General features: G+C 37.7%; 2 protein-coding genes across 9 annotated transcripts; one reads left to right on the forward strand and one right to left on the reverse strand.

The window, feature by feature from the left end:
- The first annotated feature begins 140 nt into the window (after nucleotides 1-140).
- Nucleotides 141-12,386, forward strand: LOC136694061 (gamma-aminobutyric acid receptor subunit rho-1). 5 transcript variants are annotated; one of them, XM_066667439.1, is made up of 12 exons: nucleotides 141-501; nucleotides 583-752; nucleotides 1,921-2,110; nucleotides 5,615-5,665; nucleotides 5,998-6,104; nucleotides 7,520-7,587; nucleotides 8,059-8,282; nucleotides 9,913-9,995; nucleotides 10,231-10,371; nucleotides 10,641-10,793; nucleotides 11,004-11,068; nucleotides 11,688-12,386. In XM_066667439.1, exons 3-12 carry the CDS (start codon nucleotides 1,989-1,991, stop codon nucleotides 11,985-11,987), a joined length of 1,314 nt encoding a protein of 437 aa, XP_066523536.1. In that variant the 5' UTR covers nucleotides 141-501; nucleotides 583-752; nucleotides 1,921-1,988; the 3' UTR covers nucleotides 11,988-12,386. The 5 variants fall into 5 exon arrangements, with proteins under 5 accessions (XP_066523536.1, XP_066523514.1, XP_066523529.1 ...); XM_066667417.1 differs by having other exon boundaries at nucleotides 155-501; nucleotides 10,872-11,068; nucleotides 11,688-12,379; XM_066667432.1 differs by having other exon boundaries at nucleotides 155-501; nucleotides 587-752; nucleotides 10,872-11,068; nucleotides 11,688-12,379.
- Nucleotides 553-18,046, reverse strand: LOC136694088 (peptidase M20 domain-containing protein 2-like). Of its 4 annotated transcripts, none has more exons than XM_066667474.1 (9): nucleotides 17,532-18,046; nucleotides 16,923-17,071; nucleotides 15,485-15,627; nucleotides 15,211-15,365; nucleotides 14,859-14,985; nucleotides 14,427-14,495; nucleotides 14,191-14,298; nucleotides 13,119-13,287; nucleotides 553-728 (listed from the first exon to the last, which is right to left on the reverse strand). In XM_066667474.1, the coding sequence occupies exons 1-8, from the start codon at nucleotides 17,934-17,936 to the stop codon at nucleotides 13,151-13,153; spliced, it is 1,293 nt and encodes a 430-aa protein (XP_066523571.1). In that variant the 5' UTR covers nucleotides 17,937-18,046; the 3' UTR covers nucleotides 553-728; nucleotides 13,119-13,150. The 4 variants fall into 4 exon arrangements, with proteins under 4 accessions (XP_066523571.1, XP_066523565.1, XP_066523557.1 ...); XM_066667468.1 differs by lacking the exon at nucleotides 553-728 and adding an exon at nucleotides 2,556-3,426; XM_066667460.1 differs by lacking the exon at nucleotides 553-728 and having other exon boundaries at nucleotides 12,299-13,287.
- Nucleotides 18,047-18,994: the final 948 nt, after the last annotated feature.

Raw genomic sequence — 18,994 nt, forward strand, 5'->3', positions numbered from 1 at the left:
TACACTGAACCTGGCACACAGAGGAAATAACTGGAGTAATTAATTTAATGGAGTTAAGATAAATATAAATGGAATTCATATTATTTTGGTACACGTTAATTACCAGAAAACATTTAGATTCTTGATATTATTATTGTTATATATTTTTTAGATGACTTGTTAATGTGGCCATTTCTCAGAAAACTTCTCAGATATTTGTCCATAGACAGGAACATCAACCGACAGGAGGCGCTGTACTGTGGCGGATGGTGATACTGACATCTAGTCCAGCAGATGGCGCTATGGACATTCGCTTAGAAGTCACACAAGCTTTCATGTCTCTGACTTCAGGAACTGGGACATGATGAGGGCTTAACAGAAACACCCATGAGCTGAACTGCTATCACTATACCGAGTAATAAACCTGAATGCTCTCTTTACACACAGTGTCCACCTAATAACACGCGAAAAATAACTTGATATTTGACAATGAAGGCTGAATAATATATGACCCTCACAAAGGTGAGTTGCTTGTTTTTATTATGTACTAATTGTGATTATACAATATCCGAAACTAAAATGTAGTTCTGTTCAAATTCTAAGCCAGCTGTGTGTGCAGGAGTATCTACTGCCTGTGAGATGTGTAGAGTCTGACTGGAGAAAGGGAGGAGGGAGAAGTGCACCATGCGGAGAGATGCTGCGATCTTCCTGCTCTGTATCTGCCTGATGGCTGCAGCTAGGGGGTCAACCTGTCAGAGGGACAGAAAGAGCAGGTAGAGAAGCCATTTGGTCTGTGTATTTATTCATTGTCTGTGACTGCTTATCTGGTTCAGTCCAGAGTGACTTGTGCCCACTGAGTTACTGGGCACAGGGCAGGAACAAAATCTTGACCCTTGGCTACACACAATCTTAAAATGTAAATTTTGTTGGTGATGAATAAAAAAAGAAAGGAAGAAAGATATAATGCCACTGTGCATGCAGCTGTGCCAATGTGTGTAGGCCTAATGAAAATACAAACTAGCCATTGCAGAATTCCATTTATGTCGTCAGCATGTCATTACTGTTTACTCACTTATGGGAATTAGGTCACTAAGATAAAAAAAATCCCAACATCAAGCATATCACACACACACACACTTCTTAATACCAGTTTCAAATGACCCATGTCATGGACTACCAAATTTTCATCATGTTTTGTAATAAAACTTTGATGTAGGATTTAAACATAGTAAAAGTTTCAGAAAGATAACATTCACTCCTCAGTCCCTATTTATTAAGTTAGATGCAACAATATCCCGTTCTCATTTTAATTCAGATTGTGGTGTCATGACACACAAAAAAGCAGGATATGGGTTCTTTAAAAAGCTAAAACAAAATGTGAAACTAACTCTAAATTAGGATCATGATCATGTCACTGTCATGGTACTGAAGCTGAATAAGCTGCACCATACGGTAAACATGAGTACTTTCTGAGGGCAGGGTTTGTTTGCATTAGAGTGCTTTATTGTATAGTCATGTGCAAAATGCAAATGTCACAGGGGATTTAAGTCTGTCTAAGCACAATTATAAAACATGTTTTTTTAGACAGTCCTCACAAATGCATCCAGATTGGATGTTCTGAGTGGGCTGACAAGGGGGTCAGCATCTCGCAGTTAGTGCAGCTGACTGTCTGTGCAGCATCCTTCATCCTCGTGACTGACCTCACAGTGAAATGCAGAGCAGTGGATCATTAGGAGAATTGGTTCGGGGCGGTGCAGAGTGAACATTGCGCGTCCGCCACTGGAGGGATCAAATTTGTGCCATCTGACGCTCAAGGATTTATGGGTTTAGTCAAAATTGCTTTTCCCAGTGGGGAGATTAAGCACTGAGGGATGTTTACAGTCAGACAGGCAGAGCTGTGCATTCCTCCTAGGCTCCAGTGTGTAAAAACAATGTCCTCAGCTGTGTGTGCAGGAGGTTCTACTGCTGGTGAGGTGTGTAGAGTCTGACTGGAGGAGGCGTACAGGGGAATGTGCACCATGCAGAAAGATGCTGTTGTCTTGCTGTTCTGTGTCTACCTAATGGCTGCAGCTGGGAGGTCAACCCATCACAGGGACAGAGGTCACAAACTGGAGACTTACAAACAAAGCAGGTAAAGAGACTTTTTTCTAAACTACAATGGTCATAGGTATGAGAGTTTGTGAATGTGTCTAAGACCCTGAAATTACTTAAGATTTTGGAGCACAATTTATGTGAGCCAAATTTATGCACGATGTCCAGCTGCCCACATTTGATGTAATGTATTTGTTTACCTCTTTAAACTTTTCAAGCACAAAAATGGTACACTGCTGTTGACTACTCCATACAGACCAGACAATAACTTGAAAACGTGACTTGACTAATCTCTGGGAAAAGCAGGCAAAGTCAAAGGCCCAGGCATTAAGCCACTAAGACCTTATGCGTAAATAGTAAAGTAAGGTACTGGTGTCTACAGAGATGTTTTATAAAATCCAATAAAACAGAAATCTCTGATTTGTTTTTTCTCTCGAAACTTTATTTAACAGACAAAATTACATAGAAAAGATTTCCAATGTTTTTACTGGCCACACTGATAGTATAGTAAGATAGGACAGGGTAAAATAAGAGTGAAAGATTTATTCAGTATTCAAGATGCCTCTCTTTAAACCATCCACAAAAAGCAGGCAAATATAAAGCAATATAAGCAAAGATGGGTCATGGCTCAGCAATGTGCATCTAACCTTGTGGGGAAAATATCAAACAGTTAAAAATATATAATTATATAAAATGATTTAAAAAATATATTGTTGGAAGTTTGAAAGTATTTATGTCTCTCACAGTCTCTCATCAAAGTTTCAGGAAATTCAGAGCAATCTCAGTCTGTGTAGGGAAAGGCTGGAAAGTAATAAGTGACCTTCAAGCCTCACATGGCATTGCATGGAAAAACAAACATTCTACATAAAAATGACATGATAAATATACCCACATGGGATCATAATTACTTCACAACATCTTTTCCTTTTAACACAGTCAATTGCTGTATCAAGAAATGCAACCTGAAACTGTATTACGCCAGGGGAAAGCCATCTGGGTCAATATGAGTATGATGCTGAGATGAGTCCACTTTGTTTGTTTTTGGGAAAATTAATGTGATATATGTGCCAAAGAATAATAGACCATCTACACATACATCAGTGAATGGTGCAAAAAACAAATATGAGCAAAGGTTTTACCGAGATACAATTAAGCAATTTATTTGATTTTATAGAAACATACACTCCCATAAATGCAATGCCTTTTCCAGGGAAGTCCATGGTTATTTCAGCTCAACAGTGCCAGGTGTTTATCCTAAATGTGCTACTAGAATATGGCTTCATAGACACAAAATGTGTGCTTAACTCCTGCCTGCAGTCCAGATCTGTCTCCTGTGCTCATCATGAAGAAAAGAACCTGACAAAAGGAATCATGGAGGTCTTGTGTCATGCCAGAATGGGCCAAAATTCCAAGTGCCAAACTTCAAAAATTAGTGTCCTCTTTTCCCAAATGATTAACTAAAATGAAAAATGTCAAACACAGTGGCAAACCTGCCTTTGTCCCGTATCTGGAATGTGCTGCAGCAGGCATCAATTTCGGAAAATTTAAAAATACAGTCCAGTTGGCAAGTGACAATGGAAATCATTTCTTTGTACTTTTTCAAGTTAAATAATATTTAAAGAATGAACAAATCAAATATATTTGTGTTTATTGCATTTCACTAACAATTCCAGCCTATGGCATGGTTTAGTCCTATTGGGGTTTCCCACAACTACTCTATAGTCTCTCTTGAAGTTTGTGAACATTTAGTAAAATATGTGATCCCAGTTTAAGGCATAAATGTAAATCCACTTACTCTGTATCTTTTATTTAGTTTTGTGTGTTCTGTGAAAATGTACATCACCACCTTACTCTTATTTAATTTTTTGTTATGTGGCTATTAAATATAAGTCATTCAAAATCTGGCTGGGTTCGGAGCCTACACAGAACCCCTGGGTGCAAGGCAGGGGCACACCATGGACAGGGCTGCGGTCAATCCCAGGGCACCACACACTCAGTCACACACTCACACATATGGGCACTTTAACAGGGCAAATCACATACCATTGTGTGCTTTTGGATTATTTTGGACTGTGCTGTGGGAGGAAACCGGAGCATCTGGAGGAAACCAACCCAGACACAGTCAACACACCAAGCCCCTCTCAGTCGCCTGATTAAGGACTTGAACCCCATAACTCCAGGAACCCGAAGCTGTGTGACAGTGACACTGTGCCACACCTGTAAACTTTATTTAAAAAGAAAATTACAGTAAAACTATATCTAAGGCAGTTAAATGGTTGCCTTAATATACCTCAATAGACTCGCTTTAAGTTTTTCTTAGAATTTTACAAAGATATTTTTTCACACCTTAATGACTTCAGGAAAAGTTCTGTTTACTTATTGGTAACAGATTCAGTGGCCAACTAGATATTACTATGTTGTTAGATGTCAGCCTTTTTCTGTGTTTTTTAAACATCAGTATTATCTAAAGAAATGGAAAAACTCAAGGATCTCAAGTCCAGTTCCAGGTGATGATCTCAAAAATGATTTTAGAGAACCACAATTCAAATACACAAGATTCAGATGAATATAATTAAAATTATTCTGATTCATATACTTATGTTAGTTATTTAGCACCAAAGTATGGGTGTCTGTCGAGTGATGTAACAAGTTTGGACTATTTGAATTCTTGTACAGTGTGCTAAACCATCTGTGGCAGCTGGAAAAGATGCATGGACAGTCTCACGTGTCTCGGAGGAAGCACGTGTTCTCCTTCAACCTCCAGAGGATAGTGGCACTGTATGTAATTAGGAGATTCAGTGAAAGGGTGGAATTGTAACCAACAAATATTTGGGGAGAAAATTCAGCAAGAAATTGTGGATAAACAAATATAATAACAAATAAATAGATAATATATAATGTCCTATTTGGCTGAATATTGAATAAAGGGGGCTTTTGTACAGTGTATGAAAGGAAAAAAGCACACACACAAAAAAGAAAGAAGAAACTATCTGTAGTGTGTGAGTATAATATTCTTTGGGGCAGGCAGGGAGGGCATTGGACTGGAGAGACCTTTTTTTTTTTTTTTTTTGCCAAGAGGATTAAGAACCAGCTGCTGAGAGAGTGGGACAGAGGAGAGTCACAGCCATTACTACAGCACTCTCCTCCCTGCCCTGAACAGCAACACCCTGCCACTGTCACGGTAGATAATATTAAACACCACTTTACGCCTAGCCAGCCCACTTTAGCAGCCCGTGAGGCAGCGTGCACTTCTCTTCTTTTGTTCCTCTCTTAATCCATTTTGGGCATTCAAATTCATCTACTGTGACCTACTTAATATTACGCAGGGTAGGCTTACTGCTCAGAGATGCACAAATTCTGTCTGGAGTGAGCTGTAATGTTCAAATAATGTTGCTATAACTGGCCTCTAGACCATAAGGTCACCCTAGCCTTTAGCTATTTCCACCATCAGTGTAGAAAATAGGACAAAAACTTTTCCAGTGCAGGGAAAAGTTTGAATTTCTTAATATAATGTCAAGGGATCTCTGTTCTTTTTTTTGTACAGAATCAGGAGGGAAACAGACATGCAACAGGGAGGAATTCACAAGTCTGGCAGGTCATTTGTTTCATATTATTCAAACATTTTTCTAATGTTTTCTTGTACATTAAGTCAGATATCTGTGCCAAGCCAACAATACTTTCTCTATATTACAGTATCCAGGAACTTGATCAGTCATAGTAGTGAGTCATCACATTTAATATGAGGCATAAATATATGAGAGTTTCACATCTGCACTGCCAGATCTTCTTTCAGATTAGTCCCAGACTTAAATCAATTAATGCCTAAGGGATGAAATGTTACATTACGATGCATTAAAGTGCAGATGTTGAGTACATTTAAAAAAAAATGTAAATTTTGCATTATTATATATTTAACTATTTAAACAGTCCAATCTTCAGAAGAAGTCCAGATATGACAAAATCCCCCATGACAAAATCAGAGCAACTATTAAGGATAGATGACCATGACTTCACAATGAGGCCAGCCTTTGGAGGTATGTATTAACCATTTAAAATGAGCTATTTGTATTTAAAATAGTTAATTTAAGATTGAGAATAAAAGTAGCCTATCGTGCTCAAATAATATCAATCTCTCAAATCCACAATCACACTGAGTGTGTGCTATTTCAGGCTAAATTTGTTACAGAATATGATTGGATTTACCTCCTTTCTATGTAGTATGTCCTTGTTGTTCTTAAAATGCTAAATGTTACTCTGTGATATTAAACATCTGGAAATACATGTAGTCAGTTTAATACACTTCAGAAGTGGAGATGTATTAAATACCATGCTAGCCTGCTTAATCCTCAAGGAGTATCACTCACGTGACCTGACCCTGACTGATATAAAGCCTGCAGCCTACACTGGTAATATCTGAATATGCTCCAGGTGAACAGGATTTGTTTGTGGTTTCATGGTCAGTGTACAGGGATTTGGAGTGGGTTTCACAGTCTACAGGATTTGAAAACATCATGACCTTTGTATTAATGGTGACTTAAGTATTCTGAGCTCTGAAAGAAAGTATACCATAAAATTCTAAATTGTGGATACCAAAATTGGACAAAATTCAACAATTTATACATTGAAAATTCCAGTTATTTACACAATGAACAGTGAAGCTACAATTTATTGTAATTCATTTATAACTATTTTGCCTTGCCTCAACCTGTATCTATCCCCGTGCCCATGGTTGAATTAAAATTATATATATATATAAAATGCCAAAACCATGTTTTACAATTAACATCATGTTCAGGCCGTCATCATTTCATGCATTAATGTTTGGTGAGGTAGCTCTAACATATATTAAACTCTTCAGATGTCCTTGTAAGATCATCTAGAACAGAGCATTTCACAACAAACCACGCTGAATGGCTTCATAACCAAAGATTTTATATATGGATAAAATCAGTGAATTTCTCACTTTATAGCTAATATAAATTGCAGTGACAATTATAGATGTGTGCAAAATAACCACCAATGCACTAAACACATTGTGTAAACTTGCAATAAGAACAATAATCAATCATAGGATTGATATCAAGTGTTAACAGCTTTAATACAAAATACATTACACACTAAAGGCAAAAAAGAGACCTGGAAACAGTCCAGATGTGAAAACTACAACTTTGATCCATTGTGACCTAATTGTATTTTTGTACTATGGAGATAATCGAGAGTCTGAGGCCATAAAAGGGCATAAATCCTATGCACTGTGAACACCATCAAATCCTGTTCATTGATAAAACCCTTTCCTGAGCCCTGAATTACAGTGGTGTGTACATTTTAAAGGTCACAATTAATCAAGGGCTTAAAATTTGCCAGACTGCAAGTAAATGACCTGATTAAGTGTCCCACATACCATGGATATTTTTAATATGGCCTTTTTCATTTAATTGTGCAATCACAGGACCTCCCATACCTGTGGGCGTAGATGTTCAGGTGGAGAGCCTCGACACCATTTCTGAAGTGGATATGGTGAGTTCTGACTGTCAATATAGTACTTAGGAGGAACACATTTTAAATGACACCATGCCAGGTAAGCTTGTGTACATGTTTTTTTTCTCAGGAAAAAAAAAAGGTCAGTTAGAGGTATATTACTAGTCAATAAAGGTCCAGTGTAAACATACTTTAAAAGGTACATCAGTGGTTTTAAAGTTCTGTTGTGTTCCCTAAAGTTACGTTACATACAAATAAAAATAACACAGTATATGTCCTGGAGATTAAATGGGACATATGAAAGCATTTTTAAAATATACAATTAAAATAGAATAAGGTTAAACTATGTTCCCTAACTAAAGGTACAAATATGCACCAATGAAGATACCCCCGCAGTGACAGTGTTTCTGACCGTGTATATGAGGGCTTTATTTGTTTTTTAGACTGTTCTAATCACTGAAAGCTCAAATTTATGTGGTCTCCAGAAGTATTAAACTTCTCTTATCTTAGGATTTCACCATGACTCTGTATCTGAGGCATTACTGGAAGGACGAGCGTTTGTCCTTTCCAAGCACCAACAACCAGAGCATGACCTTCGACAGCAGATTGGTAAAGAAGATCTGGGTTCCTGACATGTTCTTTGTTCACTCTAAAAGATCTTTCATCCATGACACTACCACAGACAATGTGATGCTGCGTGTTTATCCTGATGGAAATGTTCTCTACAGTTTAAGGTACAATTTACAAGGAAATACTCAACAAATACAAATGTTTTAGACATAACTTCTAATGTGTGAATTCAGATCATTTAAAATGTACCCCTTTTGAACATAAATGTTCACTTCTGTAGAACGAACACACAATATGGCAATCTCTGCAGGACAGCATAAAATGAAATGGGACATTGTGGAACAGGGTCACCATTGCTAATGTCAGATGTCAGCTAGATGGGTAAACCACCCATTTTATCATTTTATGAGTGATAGTGTACCATCTAATATTTTTTGGGATCAGTTGGAATAGTGTTTGTAATTCAGACCAAATCCTTCCACCGCTGTACATGACCTCACTAATATTCTTGTGGCTGAATGCCATCAAAAACTCACCGAAATATTTCAGTGTTTCAGAAGATTTGAAACTGTTACTGAGACAAAGGGAGTACATAATTAACTGTCCATAAATCTCTCCTTGTATAGTGTAACTGGTTTACTATAAAGCTTGTTATTGTGTGCATTGCTTTAAGATCAGAGGGACATTAGCCAGTTGCAAAGGGAGTCTCTATGTGAACTTGGCGTTTCGAGTCCTGCTAAAGGCGAGCAGCAGGAGGAAGGTATCAGCTGGGTTTGAACCCACAACAACTGTGTCCAAGCGTTCTTGCCTTTAGGCTACTGGAGTCTACAGTGCACCACTTTAAGTTAAATTTAGAACATTTTGCTCGATAGTGAACTCACGAACCTCTGATCAATGCTGCTAACAGCAGAAACATTCAAGCCATCACCTCTCTCTTTCCCTCAGCTTAGGAAACATAATGGATACACTTATGTAAAGATTTGGGACTATAATCAGATTCTTAAAGCTACTGTGACTGCAGCAAAGGGGGCCAGATGGCCGCATTCTGCTATTACAACAGCAACAACAACAACAAAAAAAAAAAAGAGCGTCCCTAGACCTTCATTTATTGCCTAAGCTAATATTTCTAATAAAGCACATTACCACAATGGGCATCAAAGAGAACATCTGCCTCAACATGACAGAATGGATAAACACACACACAAATGTAGTCTAGTAGATATACAGTATGTGTAATAGCACAAACCTAGAAAACTACCTTTTACAATCTTAAGGATCAACATCAACAGGGTTTCTGAAGGCCTCTTTAAAAGGCAATTTATGAACGATATAATTAAGATGTGAACCAACTCATTGGTTCAGAAACTAAAGTTAAAATTCCTATACAGTGTTTGTGATAAGACCCAGGGGTGACCACAGCTGATGCCTGACTGTAAATATCTTTTATCCAACATCACCAATTTCCTTGTCTTTTGAGCCCTTTTATGTATGATTGATAATAATAAATTATTGGTGAAACATTCTTTCATTCTTAGACCATATTCTTGTGTCTAAACACAGCCATTAGGCGGTTTCATAACATAACATTGTGATGTAGCTTTTAGTTGCAGTTAAATATCTTTAAAATCTAAGACTCCTGTAAATGGCATACATTTCACATCAATTCACTTAGTGTCCCTCTGATCACATATTAATAATTTTTCCATGCAGAAAGTAAATCAATTGGCTTTCTGTTTAATAGCATGAAGCAGTTAAAATAACAAATGAATATGTGAAATCATTTGTGTTTTGCAGGGTAACAGTAACTGCTATGTGCAATATGGATCTGAGTCGTTTTCCCCTGGACACCCAGACCTGCTCACTCGAGATAGAGAGCTGTATGAAAATTTGAATATATTTATATATATATTTTTAATAATCAATTTTAATGATCAGGATTGTTTTGTACAGTAAGACATGTATTGATTATGGTGGTGCTGGAGAAAATACATTTCTCACATTCTAAAGTGCATTTAACCAATGTTATTCACTGAAATATAAAACCATATTAGCCAAGCCTTGTTTTGTGTATGAAAAGAAGTGTCAGAAAGAGCATTACTTTTGTTGTTGTAGATGCGTACACGGATGATGACCTCATGCTGTACTGGAAGAAAGGGAATGAGTCTTTGAACACAGATGACAGGATCTCACTCTCTCAGTTTCTCATCCAAAAGTTTCACACAACTACAAAGCTGGCTTTCTACAGCAGCACAGGTAATCCAGCACCCTATTTCACTAGTATCAAAACTGCCATACACAAAATTGCCAGGAATCATCTGTTCCATGCCCTTAATCCAGACCAGTTTGGTAATTTCCTTGCTAATACACACCTGATTCAACTAATCAGTTCATTACCAGGACAAGCTGGTGTGTTAGAGCAGGGAAATCACCAAATTGTGCTGTGTTCCAGCAATACAGGACCTGAAGTAATTAGCCCTGCTGTAAACTGCCAAGCTTATTAGGCTGTATTTCCCCTTTCATAGGCTGGTACAACAGGCTGTACATCCATTTTACCCTGCGGCGCCACATCTTTTTTTTCCTGCTGCAGACGTACTTCCCAGCCACACTTATGGTCATGCTGTCCTGGGTGTCCTTCTGGATAGACCGCAGGGCTGTGCCTGCTAGAGTACCTTTAGGTAGGTCTAAGCCCACTGGCAACCTCCAGCTTTATGAGTATCTGCACCACACTCATTCAATTATTTGTTTTAACTCAGGTATCACTACGGTCCTTACAATGTCCACCATAATCACTGGAGTCAATGCCTCCATGCCACGTGTATCCTACATCAAAGCAGTGGACATCTACCTGTGGGTCAGCTTTGTGTTCGTATTCCTGTCTGTCATAGAGTATGCAGCAGTCAACTACCTAACCACAGTACAGGAACGCAGAGAGAGGAAACTTAGAGAGAGAGTAAGTCTACACACATATTCCCACATATTCTGTGGTAAGGGTGTTTAACTCTGAACCTTAAGAGCAAGTGTCCAGACAATTTTGCAGTTTTCCCTGTTTAAATAAAAAAAGATAATGTTTTAACAGAATTAACAAAGATGAACAGAAAATTTGGAGAAAAATATTTTCGAAAAATATTGTTAAACTTTTCTTGATCATATCTATAAATTATATATATATATAGGACTGGCGCCCCCTCCAGGGTGTATTCCCGCCTTGCGCCCAATGATTCCAGGTAGGCTCTGGACCCCCCGCGACCCTAAATTGGATAAGCGGTACAGATAATGGATGGATGGATATATATAGGATGGGCCATTTATTTGGATACACCTTAATAAAATGGGAATGGTTGGTGATATTAACTTCCTGTTTGTGGCACATTAGTATATAGGAGGGGGGAAAATTTTCAAGATGGGTGGTGACCATCCAACTTTTGTTTTTTCAATGGGAAGAGGGTCATGTGACACATCAAACTTATTGGGAATTTCACAAGAAAAACAATGGTGTGCTTGATTGGGAATGTATAGACTAACACCTCCAATTCTACCAGCTCATCCAAATTTGACTTTTTCCTCTCTAGTTACCCTGCACCTGTGGTATAGCAAACCCAGCTGAAGATGATATCATGATGACGACTGGCTACAGTGATGTGGACCAAAACACCACAGGGAACTATGGGATGCCAGAGAATGGAGGGAGGCAGGAGAGGATGCTGGCCCAATTTACAATAGCAGACAGTCAACCCCCCAGGCAGGTGAAAAGCTCAAGAGGCTATGTCAACATCTGGATAGACACACATGCCATTGACAAGTACTCAAGGGTTATCTTCCCAGGAGCATACACCCTCTTCAACATCATTTACTGGTCCATCTACTCCTAACACAAGAAGATGGCAATTTGCTGTCTTAACCAGAACAGCAGTGTGATCTGGTCAGCTGAAGGCAGCGAATCTTTTCTAATGATGCAACAAATTGTCACGAGAGGAATGAGACAGTGACAAGCTGAAACAAAAAAGTACATTTAGCCTTCTTCATGCGTCATGTATTAAACGGTCTGTAATTTACTAATGTATCATGCTTCTTGTATTGTGTCAAGTTTTGGAGCCTCTCAGTAAAATATAATAAACACAAGGTATATTTGAAGTGTTTATCTGAACATGTTTCTACAAAATCTGATGAACTGCAGGCTTTCTTAGAACAATACATTATATAGGAATAGGTGGATGGTATTATTTACAAAAAAGAATACAGCTTATTGTCTAACAAACGTTTTGTGAAATCTGAGCATTTTTCGTATGTGCACTGCTGATGTGAACAGCAGCATACAATGAGTGAAATACAAAATAAAAGTCCAGAATTTTGTCAGATGGATGCTTTTTAAAAACTGTGTTCAGAGAATCATACATTTTATTTGTCATTCTTTCTGTAATTATGCTTTTTTGTTATTATTTGTGACTGTATCAGTATCGTATACTGTATACCATGAAGCATTTAAAAAAATGAATCATTTAAAAGGTTCAATATGGACACTTTTTAGGATGCATAACATGTCAGTTGAGAGACATGGTGCTATTCTATTGGTCAAATATCAAAAAAAGTAATTTGACAACATGAAAAAGACAACTCCTAGGAAAAACCAACAAATGAAAGAAATTAAACCTTACTTCCATATTAATTAACACCACCAGAATCTATTCATCCATTACACATGCCTCTAGGTTATTTTTTGTGCTATAACTAGCTAAATTTTATCTAATCGTGTTGGAGAAATGTAATTAATATTTCATTTTGCTAAATTGTGTTTCAGTGTAATTAAACATTTTCTCCTGGGACCTCAGTAACAGATCGAACTAATGTGATTAACACCTGACATTAGAGCTCTTCCTTTCCCATGATGCAACTTATTATCTAAACATCAGTGTACTCAGGTCCACAGCAGATAGAAAAGAAATAAGAACTAGATATAAAGACAATGACTACTTCATGCCAAACTGAAGTGGGTCAATTTATACCTGATTGTGGAATGAACACCTCAATGGGTTCTTTACTCTTGTGTTTGTTTGGCCAATATAAACTCTTCTTTGACCTGTTCAAGTAAAGCTGGAGTTAAAAGCACATCTGCAGCCGTCATGGCCAGAGCTTTGGCTGTCCGCAGTGAGTACATCTGCGCTTTCCCTGAACCTGTAACAGAAGGGAGTACATAGTTTACTCATCAGGGCAAGAGGAACAAAGTCATTTACTTTTGCATTAGTTTTTTTATTTTTTATTTTGGGTCCATAGAAGAATATGAATATAAATATATATACAAATATACACAAAGATACAGTAAACATTAAGTACCATTTCTTTCTTTTTGAAGTTTCACAAAGAAACATAAACAGGCCTTTTTCTAAATGCAATTTCTCCAGATCTGTTTGTGGAATTTTTTGTGGTTTCAAATTGTTGCCCTTCTACAAGAAATAAATCACTAAAGCGAAATAATTGTCCGTTATAATCAGCGCTGTACAGTTCAAGGAATTTACTGAGTGATCTTTAAATGTTTAAAATTGCACAAGAATTTTAAAAATGTAAAAATGTTTTTCTACCCCCCAATCAGCCTACTTTGGCCAATCCAACATGCCGTACCAGCATTAAAGAAAACAAGGTTTACTAGGAGTGTTATTTAGTCACTTGTTTTAAGACTTAATCAGTAAATATATAACTGGAGAAAAAACGCCTATAAAACAGTTATTGGTGTTATGTAGTGGACAATGAGGAAGCTGAATTGTGACTGCACATAGATCTTTAAAGGTTAACAGAGCTACAGACAATAGCTTTGACTGGTCACGGTCAGCGACACACAAAAACAAACCAAGAAACTTGGTTTGTTACACAACCCACATTAAAAGATGTTTAAAATACAGACACGTGTGGCAAAATGTTGTTTTGCCAAAACAGAGCCACAGATACATAGTTACACAAACAAATCCAGTTTAGATTGTTCCATGGTGTGGCACGGCAAAGTATGCGTTTTGAAAGGAGAAGAAAAAAAACAACAAAAAAACATAAACTGCATTTACTTTTGCTGGTGGTCCTGTTACTCACCTGCAGCTGTGGCATACTCAGGTGTGTGGTTCAGTGCTTTAGTTCCAATGTAAAAGAAGGGGTGTATCCCAGGGACAATACAAGACACATTGCCAAAATCTGTGGAACCTGAAAAAAATATTTATTGAAACCAAATGAAAAAAAAAAGTTATTTAATAAATACAAAAGAATTGTGTCAATACTGTAAACACAGATCAACCATATCATTATGGCCACCTCCTTGTTTCTACACTCACTGTCCGTTGTCTCAGCTCGACTGTTCACAGGAGCACTTTGTAGTTCTACAATTACAGACTGGAGTCCATCTGTCATAAGTCATAATGTTATGATGGATTGGTGTATGTGATTATATACATTAATGGACAGAAGTTATTCACATAATTCCCAGTGATAAATTTTCATTAGGTACTTCTTTAAGTTATTTCTTTTGTCAGGAGATATTTTAATGAAGAATAGATAGGTGATAATTAGCCTCAGTCAAAGGAATACAAGACCTGGTAAAACATCAAACCAAAAAGATAGGAGGAGAACAAAGAGGAAATAATTAAACAGTACAGGTCTGAAAGCATGTGTAGCTAGAGATAGCCCTTATCAAGAAAAGAAGATAAATAAAAAGAACACTATTCCACTATTGTTCTCAGAGCAATGAGAAGAAATATTTAGCTTACCTGAAAAATTACTGCCACTTGCTTTGAACTCCATGCCTAAAGATCTGCCATTGTCTTCATAAAGTTTTTCCAAAATGGTATTTTGAAGAATATTGGAATAGGCAGTGTTTGCAAACGTCATTTCAACCTACAATAAGAAGGATTGTGTATTTTAAATAAAGAATATGAAGCAGGAAAATAAAGATCTTTTCTAGGATTTCATTGCAGCTGCTTGGCTTCTCTAATCAGCTCAAAGAAGCCCCAGAAGTGTGAGAGCAGTTGAAACACAATACTGGGAAGGATTTTTATTTTATGGAGCTGAATTTTGCCCCTCTATATACAACAAAATAATGACGACAGACGGAAGTCTTACTTGACAGCCTGTTGCCAGAGCAGCTGATCTGAAGCACGCCTCTACTTTTTTTCTGAGGTCAGAAAGGTCTTTGAGCAGTGGAGTGCGTATGTAATACTCCATCTCAGTGTAGTCCGGAATGATGTTAGGCTTTGTTCCACCATGCTTAATAATGCCTGTCAAAGATAATGTGGTGACATTGTTCATACAAAATAAGGGTCATAAGAAGGCCAACAAGAACCAATGCATGATATTAACCAGCTTTAATATTTTTGAGCATACATGTTTCTCTTACCATGTAGTCTCCACTCAGGCCTCAGTTGCTGCCTTAGTGCAGATAAGCTGCTGTAAGCAAGTACTGCAGCATCCAGTGCATTTGCACCCTCCCATGGGAAAGCAGCAGCATGAGCAGCTTTCCCATGGTACTTCACAGTGCAGCTGGAAAATATAATGACAATTCAGTATAAACATGATATACTACTTATATCATCTGAAAAAAATATTTTTGAAAAATAATATATACCATAAATTTATGGATACATCCAACATTTCTGTGAAATTAAAGCTGTTAAAAAGTGGTTTGCCTTGACTGCTGCTATAACAGCATCTATAAGGAAACTTATAGTTGGAAATTTTCTGTAAGAATTTGAATGAAGGGGTCAAAAACTGGCATTGGAGGATTAGATCTACAGGGTGGGCCATTTATATGGATACACCTTAATAAAATGGGAATGGTTGGTGATATTAACTTCCTGTTTGTGGCACATTAGTATATGGGAGGGGGGTTACTTTTCAAGATGGCTGGTGACCATGGTGGCCATTTGGAAGTCTGCCATTTTGGATCCAACTTTTGTTTTTTCAATGGGAAGAGGGTCATGTGACACATCAAACTTATTGGGAATTTCACAAGAAAAACAATGGCGTGCTTGGTTTTAACGTAAATGTTTAAACGTTCTTTCATGAGTTATTTAGTAAGTTTCTGACCACTTATAAAATGTGTTCAAAGTTCAAACTACGGATACTGGAAGCCTGTGCTAGCATTTCTCCTGCGGTGTTGCTATCAGTGTGTGAAGAGTGAGAGAAGAGGGTTGCATTGACAATCCAACACAATGGGTAGCACTTTGAGCACATTTTATAAGCGGTCAGAAACTTGTAAATAACTCATGAAAGAATAAAGTTACGTTAAAACCACAATTAAAGCGCACCATTGTTTTTTCCTGTTTGTTGCACATATACTAATGTGCAACAAACAGGAAGTTATTATCACCAACCATTCCCATTTTATTAAGGTGCATCCATATAAATGGCCCACCCTGTAGATCACAAATGCCACTCCAGCTTGTGCCAAAGGTACATTTACATCACTTCAGAGAATGCAGCATAGTCCGATGCTGACTTCTTACAACCTTCTTGCTGATGCTTGGCATTGGACCGATCTCAGATGTGTCTCATTTCATGATTTCTATAAAGATTACACAAGCTGTGAGTTCACAATCAAATATTTGTTTCTACATTTGATGAACTTTTAATGTAGCAGAACTCTTAGAACTAACAGGTGTCTACAAACGTATGGACATTTAGTGAAACACTGGTCAGGATATCATGGGAAGCGGTAATGAGACTGTGCAACCTTTTAAAAAATACGTTTATTTATACTTGGAAAGTTTAGATAGGACAGTGATTAAATGCAAACAATACTGGAATGTGACAACTAAAACCTTTAAAATGCTTACTCTATAATAGCAGTGCAGGGGTGAAAGGCTTTATCCTCATGTGAAGGATGAGCCATGAACACAACATCAATGTCTTCAAAAGCTCCAGCTTTGATCAGGTCTATCTTTCCTCCTCCATCCTCTTCAGCAGGGGTCCCGAGAACTGTTATCTGACAGATAAGTCGATGCCCAGATTTGTGCAATCCATTCAGTCTTTAATTGCAAGTTTATGAATTAAAGATATTCTGATCTTATTCTGTAACTTAAAGGAGCAATAGGTAATTTTCTCCAAAGACTCATCTTGATGTTATGAAACAATCATTATACTGAGAATATCCAGCGGCCTGGATGTGTGAAAAGTACCGTGAGGGACATGTCTGGCCCAACAGGGGGCTCCCACACCATGGAGAATAAACTGGTTCGCTCATAATAAAGCAACTTCATGAGTTGTCCTTATTGCTTTACATACTGTGTATTCTGGACATGTTCCCTCCACAAATATAACACTTATATTCCTGCTAATCTTCACGTGATAGATGTTTTATACGGTACTATGTATAAAAATATATTGTTAAAGAGAAATTTTACATAACACACAGTTGTATGCTGGAGATATGGCTACACCGTTACCTGTGCAGGAGTGTCTGTGTGTCTCTGTAGCGCCTCTTTCAGGCCGAGCGCCGCCGCAGCACCAACCTCTGCAATTAGATTGTGTCCACAAGCGTGTCCCAGAGAAGGCAGCGCGTCATACTCACACAGAAAACACACTTTCACCGGCTTTACCGTCTCAACATCACCATTACACCAAGAAGCCCGGAAAGCCGTCTCTAAAACGTAGTTGGGTTCAACTGTCCAGTCGCCGACTTCTGAAAAGAACCGAACTAGCAGGTCGTGGCTTTGTTGTTCTTTATAGGCCAGCTCCGCACGACTCCAAATGGCCTGACTCAAATCACTCAGTTTCTCTTTATTCTCGTCAATACAAGCACAGATACTGTGCTTCACGCTTTCTCTCTCAGCCCCGCACACAACAGCCATGTCTGTTCAGTATTACACAGACGAAAACTGATTTTCAACAGCAAAACATTTCTTATTAGAGGAACAGAGTTACTCCCCCTAGTGTAGACTTCAGAGACAGACGTTGACCCTGTTAACCATTTGAGGCCCGGTGGTGAGGTGCCTTCTTCTGGAACACGGTTCGGGGTCTTAGTTACATGTCTGGGGTAATTGATTAAAAATGAATGAATTTATCATATAATAACATTTTAAAGACTTTTATGACCGCCCATTTGAACTTTTTTTCTGTAATTCTCTGTATCTGTAATTTTGACTAGACTAGACATTTGACATGACTAGAGTTAACATTAAACACCTTTACATTTTTACTAGTAAGAATGTCATCACATTTGTAACTGAGCTGTTAAGAAGTTTTACTTGAGGGTAGCTGCCATTATTGAATAAGTGAGATGTCACTAGTATGATTTGAACTGTGAAATCTAAAACTGAATTGGAGATATACTGAATTTAATTTATGACTAGGCTGACGTCCTAAAGAATCATTAAAGTAATTATGGATATCTTTATTCTAACTACTCAAACTCTAATTGATACAAGTCAGAGTTTGTTTGTAGATATTCAAAATGCAATTGGTAAAAGTTAGGCTAAACATATGCTATGATAAAATGGCTTGCCATAATTTTCTCCATTTAAACAAACAAACAAACAAAAAAAAAACCCTCAAAACTCCACACTGCCGCTAGAACATAAGCATGTAAGACAACATAATGGTAAATAGATATTATCCATATATTATTACTTTGTGTTTGTTTGTTTGTTTTGACTGTAGCTAGAAGACATTCCATTAGATTCTTAATGTACTGAGAGTGAGAGCAGTGAAGAGGATTACAAGAGAGATCAGGACAGTTTGGACTTATACATTTCATCTCAGAGGAGTGTCAACAGACTCAGCTGGATTCTGGCCAAGCTGCATCTCAATGATTTGTTCGTGCCAGAAAATGAATGCCCAGGACACAACGAGCTTTACAAAAAAAAAAAAAAAACCTTCCGAAGCTCTATAGCGTGTACAACTGTACACA

The sequence above is a fragment of the Hoplias malabaricus genome, chromosome 1, assembly GCF_029633855.1.
Source record: "Hoplias malabaricus isolate fHopMal1 chromosome 1, fHopMal1.hap1, whole genome shotgun sequence".
NCBI classification, from domain to species: Eukaryota; Metazoa; Chordata; class Actinopteri; order Characiformes; family Erythrinidae; genus Hoplias; species Hoplias malabaricus.

What these genes read in the sequence shown, in the direction of transcription:
- LOC136694061 (XM_066667417.1), top strand. Translation starts at nt 1,989, where the DNA reads ATGTGCACCATGCAGAAAGATGCTGTTGTCTTGCTGTTCTGTGTCTAC. An exon ending in CTCACTCGAGATAGAGAGCT is followed by an intron (nt 9,996 to 10,230) that starts GTATGAAAATTT and finishes TTGTTGTTGTAG; the next exon opens with ATGCGTACACGGATGATGAC. An exon ending in AGAGGAAACTTAGAGAGAGA is followed by an intron (nt 11,069 to 11,687) that starts GTAAGTCTACAC and finishes TTTCCTCTCTAG; the next exon opens with TTACCCTGCACCTGTGGTAT.
- LOC136694088 (XM_066667474.1), bottom strand. Translation starts at nt 17,936, where the DNA reads ATGGCTGTTGTGTGCGGGGCTGAGAGAGAAAGCGTGAAGCACAGTATC. An exon ending in CTCTGGCAACAGGCTGTCAA is followed by an intron (nt 14,986 to 15,210) that starts GTAAGACTTCCG and finishes TTCTTATTGTAG; the next exon opens with GTTGAAATGACGTTTGCAAA. An exon ending in TCGAGCTGAGACAACGGACA is followed by an intron (nt 14,299 to 14,426) that starts GTGAGTGTAGAA and finishes TATTTTTTTCAG; the next exon opens with GTTCCACAGATTTTGGCAAT.